Source organism: Syzygium oleosum, unplaced genomic scaffold (assembly GCF_021117445.2).
Source record: "Syzygium oleosum isolate NSW1041296 unplaced genomic scaffold, Sole_v2.1 Sole_v2.12, whole genome shotgun sequence".
NCBI classification, from domain to species: Eukaryota; Viridiplantae; Streptophyta; class Magnoliopsida; order Myrtales; family Myrtaceae; genus Syzygium; species Syzygium oleosum.
In genome coordinates, this window is record NW_026607496.1 from 1,471,138 (window position 1) to 1,477,608 (window position 6,471).

At 46.4% G+C, this 6,471-nt stretch overlaps 1 protein-coding gene across 1 annotated transcript; it reads right to left on the reverse strand.

The window, feature by feature from the left end:
* Positions 1 to 3,214: 3,214 nt before the first annotated feature.
* On the reverse strand, positions 3,215 to 6,208 carry LOC115665049 (probable glycosyltransferase At5g03795). The gene is made up of 5 exons (XM_030586932.2): positions 5,601 to 6,208; positions 5,395 to 5,486; positions 5,099 to 5,242; positions 4,623 to 4,974; positions 3,215 to 4,218 (listed from the first exon to the last, which is right to left on the reverse strand). Exons 1-5 carry the CDS (start codon positions 5,907 to 5,909, stop codon positions 3,547 to 3,549), a joined length of 1,569 nt encoding a protein of 522 aa, XP_030442792.1. The 5' UTR covers positions 5,910 to 6,208; the 3' UTR covers positions 3,215 to 3,546.
* Positions 6,209 to 6,471: the final 263 nt, after the last annotated feature.

The following is a 6,471-nucleotide window of genomic DNA, read 5'->3' on the forward strand; positions in this document are numbered from 1 at the left end:
TGCCGGCGCTCCGAAGCGCGAACAGAGAGAGAGAGTGAGAGAGAGAGAGAGAGAGAGAGAGTTTTTAGCGAAGAAGATGGAGATGATGAGGGAGGGAGAGAGAGAGAGAGAGATCGCAGGCGGTGGAGGTGGCAGCGAGAGGGATCACGAGAGACGCGTGTCGAGAGGGAGCGCAACGGAAAGGCCACCCCCCCCCCCCCCTCTGTTTCGTTTACGCTTTTTTTTTTGCCTTTTTCTCATTTTTGGCGGGAACCGACTCACAAGCCGAAAGGGAAAATGACCTAAAGAGCCCATCCGAATTTTGGTCCGATATATAATATGGTCCATAGACTTTTAGTTTGTTCAATGTGATTTTTAAACTTTTAATTTCTTCAGTGTTTTTTCTGAACTTAGGATACATGCTCAATTTAGTTCACGAACTATATGAAAATGTTCAATTTAAGGATTACATTGAACATGTACCAAAAGTTTAGGGATTATATTAAATATTTTTGGGAAAAGTATTGAAAAAGTTCTAAACCTTTTGTATTTGTATCAATTTTGTCCCAAATTTTTTTTTGTGCCAATTTAGTCATTCCGGCTAATTTTGATCGGATTTTGCTGACATGGACGCCAGGCGGCTTACGTGATACCTCCGGCAATGACGTTGACAACATTTAATAATATTTTAATATTTTTTCGAATTTTTTTAAAATTTTTTCTTTTCCTTTCTGCTTCCTCGGCAACCGGCTAGAGGCCAGGGCCGGCGAGCCCCACTGGCTGCTGGCGGGGGCTCGAGCCTTCGCATGTGTACCGGTTTGAGGTTTTTGGTGGTTAAAAAATTAGTTTGGGGTAAAATTGTTACAAATGTATCAGTTTGGAGTTTTTGGTGGTTAAAAAAATAGTTCGGGGTAAAATTGTCACATGTGTACCAGTTTGAGATTTTTGTGGTAAAAAAAATTGTTTGGAGTAAATTTGTCACGGGTGTACAAGTTTAGGGTTTTTCATGGTATTAACCAAACTTTTAAATTTATTCACTGTAGTGTTGGGTTTTAGCCCAACATGCTATGTTGTGTCTATGAACTTTTAAGTTATTCAATATGGTCCTTGGACTTTTAGTATCTGTTGAATTTACTCCCTAAACTGTATGAAAATGTTTAATGTTATCCCTTAATTTGAATTTATAAAGGATAATATTGAATCTTTTTATATAGCCCAATGATTAAATTGAACACATACCAAAAGTCTAGGAACCACATTAAATAAATTAAAAGTTCATGGATGACATCGCACATTGGCCTAAAGTTCACAGATCACATCGAATATATTTAAAGTTCAGGATCCATATTGCACATTTGACCAAAATTTAAAGATCATTCATGCCATTATCTCTTTTACTTTTATCTTACCAATTTTTTGAATTTACGCGATTTTTCTAATCAAGCCATTTGAACCTTAAATCGAATAATTAAAGGTGATGTGTTCACGGAAGCGAGTAAGATTTCGACGGGAATAGCTCGAAGTGCCGCGTTCGTGTTAAAAATATCTCGTTGCTCGAGCTTTGTTGATTTCGGACGTCTTCGAGATTTTTCAGTATCCTTTGCATTAGACTGATGTGGTTCGCCGTGGCAAACTCGAATTTTTTCGTGCCAAATTCACGCTTGCTTCGAGGATATGGTGGTCCGAATTGACCCAATTTGAAGTTTGAGAAATTCTGCAAAAGTCAAGAATTTGGTTAGACAAATTAAGAGTTCAGAAACGAGAGCAAGATCCGATGATCAAGGGGCTTGTGGCAACGAAGGGTTTGGGTTCCGAGCCGGCCGCCTCGCTCGCCGCTCCTATCTTCTCTTTCATCCTCTCTGCACTTCTTGACGAAGAGACTTGCTCTCAATCCGAAGAACCGTACTTGATCGGAGAAAGCATGCGAGTTTCTGAGAATCAAAGTGATTTTTTTACTCCATTCGTTTGGCGAAAAATATTGTGTTTTTGGAAAATGTTTTTCCGGAAATCATTTTCCTAGAAAATGTTTTTCCGGAACACAATTTTCCGATGTTCGGCTAAAATATGAAAAAGTTTCGAAAAATATTTTCCGGCGTTCGGCAACGATCGCCGCTGGCTGTGTTCTTTTTCCTTCTTCTTCTCCGGCAGGTCGCCGGCCACGGCCACGGCCGACGTCCGGCGACCGGCCAGAGGCGAGCTTGAGCGTTGCCACAGGCCGGCGAGCTCGGGCCTCACCAGATCCGGCGACCTCGGGCGAGGCTCGACCTCGCCCAGGTCGCCGGACGTCGGCGAACCTCGTCCGAGGTCATCGGCGAGGCTCTGGCGAGGCCGAGCTCGCCGGTCGCCGGCCGCCGACTGGCTGAGGTAGAAGAAGCAGAAGCAACAAAAAAAAGGAAAAAAGAAAATAGGAAGAAGTCTGAAGCAAAGCAGAGCTTCAGACTTTCGGAAAATGACTTCTGCTTCTCAGAAGTAGAAGTCATTTTCCTCAAAACAATGAAGGATTTGGGGGTGGGGAAGGAAAATATCTTCCCACGGAAAACATTTTCCGCCCCCGAACACCGTAAAACGCGAAAAATGTTTTCCGGAAAAATTATTTTTCGGGGCACGAACACAGCCTTAGTAATATGATTAACTGATGAATTCTATATTGTTGAGACGGCTTCATCAAGCGACGAAATATTCTTCATTTGTCTTGTAAAAAAAGTGAAAAATTCCGAATGATGCGAAGAGGTAATGTAAATTTGATATACTAAATGACGTGATGAAGATCATAGTCACAAAAACTTAATAAATTTCTTCTTCTTTTAAGGCAACGTCTCCTTCCACATCGATTACGGCTTTGCCATCAACTCCACCGACGCGCTTCTTCACCATGGGCTCCTCCTTCGTTGTCAGACCACTCATTGATTTTTCGCCCTTGTCCTCATTAGATCCGGAGAGGGTGGCCCCGCCAAATTCGGCAAGGGCCCGATGCCCTTGCCAGCCCTTGCTTGTTGCTGGCCCTTGCTCGTGCTTGGTCGCCGTGGAAAGGAAGAAAAATAAAAAGAAGAAGAAGAAGAAGTAGTGGTGAAGAAGACAGAGATTGACCAACGGGGTCGACCTGGACATGTGGCGAGCGCTGAATGAAGTGTTCTTACACCCATGTGGCAAGACCGACCTACCTAATACTTGCTCTGATCCAAAGGTTGAGGATTAAATCGGCAAAATTAAAAAGTTTAAAATGGAATTATCCGTATAACACATTATTGGACAAGTTTCATATCAATTTTGCGATACAATCTTACTTATGCATTGTTCAGAACTTTTTGATTGTAAACATCTTGAGAACAGAAAGTCCAACCTACGTGGTTCCTTGCCCCCTGTTTGGGCTGCTACCAATGTGCAGTGTCCCTTTCAAACTGGTCTATCCAAAAACATGATGGTCACAAAAATTGTTACACAACCGTGAGACTAAATTCTTCCCTACTAATCAAATCTGCTCAACCTTCCCGCGCGGCAATGCTAGACATACAAAGAAAAGCCGCGACAGCCTCTCCTTCCGATCATATGCTCGACCTGCTCGTGGGTTCAAGTCGAGTCGGCGATCCGGATATTCAGGCGGCGGAGCCAAATAGAATGCACGGTCATGTGGAAGACATCGTATCGCCTTGGCGGTCCATTGGCCGCGAAATGCCTCTGCACTTGCTTCACCCTCCTCTGCATCCGCAGGTACTGAGACTGTGAAATGCCCATCAGTATCTTCTTGATGTTGGGTATGTCGCTCACTTGCACTTGCACGGAGAAGGCCTTCCAGTTCAGGACATCGCTGAACGGCGGCACATAGCCGTCGGAGATCAGCACGGGCACGCACTCGGCATATATGGCCTCCACGACCCTGGGGCTCGCCACCTCGTATCCGCTCGGGCACAGGCAATACCTGCTCTGCCTCAGCATCGACTCGTAGCTCGCTCTGCGCGGGAGCTCGTCGTAGACTCGCATGTCCGGATCCTCCTTGTCCTTCCACTCCTGCAGCAGCAAGTGCCTGATGTGGCCGTGCAGGTGGCCCGCGAAGAAGGCCAAGATGCTGCGGCGAGATGGGGAGGGGCCACCCAGGAGGCCGGAGATCTCCCCAGTCTTGAGGTTGATCTCCGGGAGCGACGCGTCCTTGAAGGGTTTGAACCCTTCCGAGGTGTTGGCGTTGCACAGGACCCTAATGGACTTGCTGAACAGGTGGGGCACGTAGGAAGACGTGTGCGGCCCCTGCGGAAAGTTGAAACGGATCGCGCGATGCGGTGTTAGCGGGATTGAAGATGCTAGTGAAACCAAGACATCGCATGCTAATATGATCATTTCTATTTTAGAAATCAAGCCTTTGAGTGCAAAGAAGGCCAAACGGGCAGTGACTTTGAGTAATGTACTTGGTTACTTCGTACTATGGGTTTGAAAAACTTTAGCCTGAACAAACATTCCGTGACTTGTGATGGATTGGATAGCATCAAAGTTGATTGACCCGAAAAGCTCGAAACGGCGAAAATCGATCTTCTTCTTATGTTTATTTTGCAAAAAAAATGCTCCATCAAAATCAAAATCGAAATAGTATGAGTGCTCGACGAAAGATCAACACATTTTCGACCCGTCTTGAAATGTGATGTTAGCATTATTACCCAATCGTGGCAAGAGAGCATGAAGTGATCGGCCCCGAGGCTCCGGTTCCAGAACGGGTGCTTAGCGGCGATGACATCGACATAGTCGACGACGGCACGCCTGATGGCGTGCGTCTTGTGGGATCCGGGCTCGTAGAGGTACCGGACCAGCATGACCACGCTGAAGGGGAGGAAGTAGACGAGGGCCTCATCTGGGTCCATGGTCCTGTACTGGTTGTGGCGTCTCTCCATCTCATGGATGAACCTCCCCTCTGTGGAATATATGCTCCTGCATGGCCCCTCATGGAATATTGGTGGCTCCCCTTCCTGGTACACATATATCTTGAACAGCCTCTCCATCTCCAGATAACTCCTGCATATTGTCGGCAGCATATGATTCTGATTTCTTTTCTCCGGTTCACGGTATCGAGCGACGCAGGATTGATCGGGAATTATAAGGAAGATAGGGAGGCGGCATGCAGAGAACAGCACGATACCTGTGAAAAGCGTTGGCGTTCCTATAAATCGGTCCTCGGGGGACGTAGTCCTCGTCGGCATGGACCGATGTCAGGTTCCGGACCAGAGCGGCCTCCCTGATGGCGGACCGTGCTCTGGACAGGCGCGCCTCTAGCCTCTCTAACCTGCCCAAGTGATCAAATGCCCTCAAATAAGTGTGACTGACTCAATCGGGAGGTTATAAAAAGCATACAGAAGGCCCGGCTTTTTAACTCAAATCTCTCTGTAAAGGACATCAAAACAAACACTTTCCAAATCCGACACCTTTCCTCCCAACCTGCTATATCTTTTGACAACCCTCACAGGCTCTTCGATGGCGGCCGGTTCATCCGGTTCTGGTTTCTCCGTCAGCGTCTCATTCTTGGCCGCCTAATAGAAAGGACAAGCAAAAGATCCGAGGATTATTAGAGAATGTCCATTCAGGGTGTGTAAAAAGAAAAGAAAAGCAGGAAATTTTTGCAAAAAGACACAATTCATACTTACACTTGGAGGGGCAAAAGCTACTTGATTTTCTTCCGAATAACTCATAGGCCACGGAGACTCCATGGCGGGGTACGAATCGTTGGGCCTGAGTGCAGACAGAGCAGCAGTGGCTTTCGAGCGGACGAAACCAACTCTCAACTTCCACGGCGAGGCAAGCTTGAGCAGAGAAGACGACCCGTTACCGGCCAGAGCGAACAGATCGACCGAGATCAACGCGAGCAGCGCAATAAGACAGAGAACCAGAAGCGAACTAAACGACCGGGGCGATGAGGACAAGGTAGGCGAGGAGGCGGCATTCGAAGTGCTCATGTTGCATCACTCGTCAGGGGGGCCTGCTCCTGCTTCTCCTCTCGGCTGGAAGTTATCAGGGACCAGGCGAGCACGTCCTCAAAAGGATAGGATTCATTGCTTCATGGCAAGTTATTCCATACTTGCGCGAGAGAAACCTGGTGGGTTTTGCTTCGCTTCTTCTTACTTGGCATTTGTCAGATATAAATAAGGAAGGAGAGGCACAAGGCGTTGGCAATAAAGAAGGGGGGTTGATGAGTGTTGGATGCGTTGTTCGCCATGGAAAATGCTTTCTTAGAGCTGACTCGGCAAGCCTTTTTTAAGCCCTAAGTTGAGCTACTTTTTCCCGGAGTACGCCGTCTTTCAAGTATCAAAAGGAAGATTTCTGCAATTAAAAATGTAAAAAAGCAAGATTTGTAGATAGAAATGAGAGTATTAGGATAAGTTGGCACCCAGAATAGGTGTTTTCTCTATAATTGATCGATCGGACTTAATTGAATTACTTTAGATGGTTGATTGTATCTCGAGTTTTGCCCTCGCGATGGAGATTCCGTGGGATGTTTGGGGGCTCATTGAGGTTTCT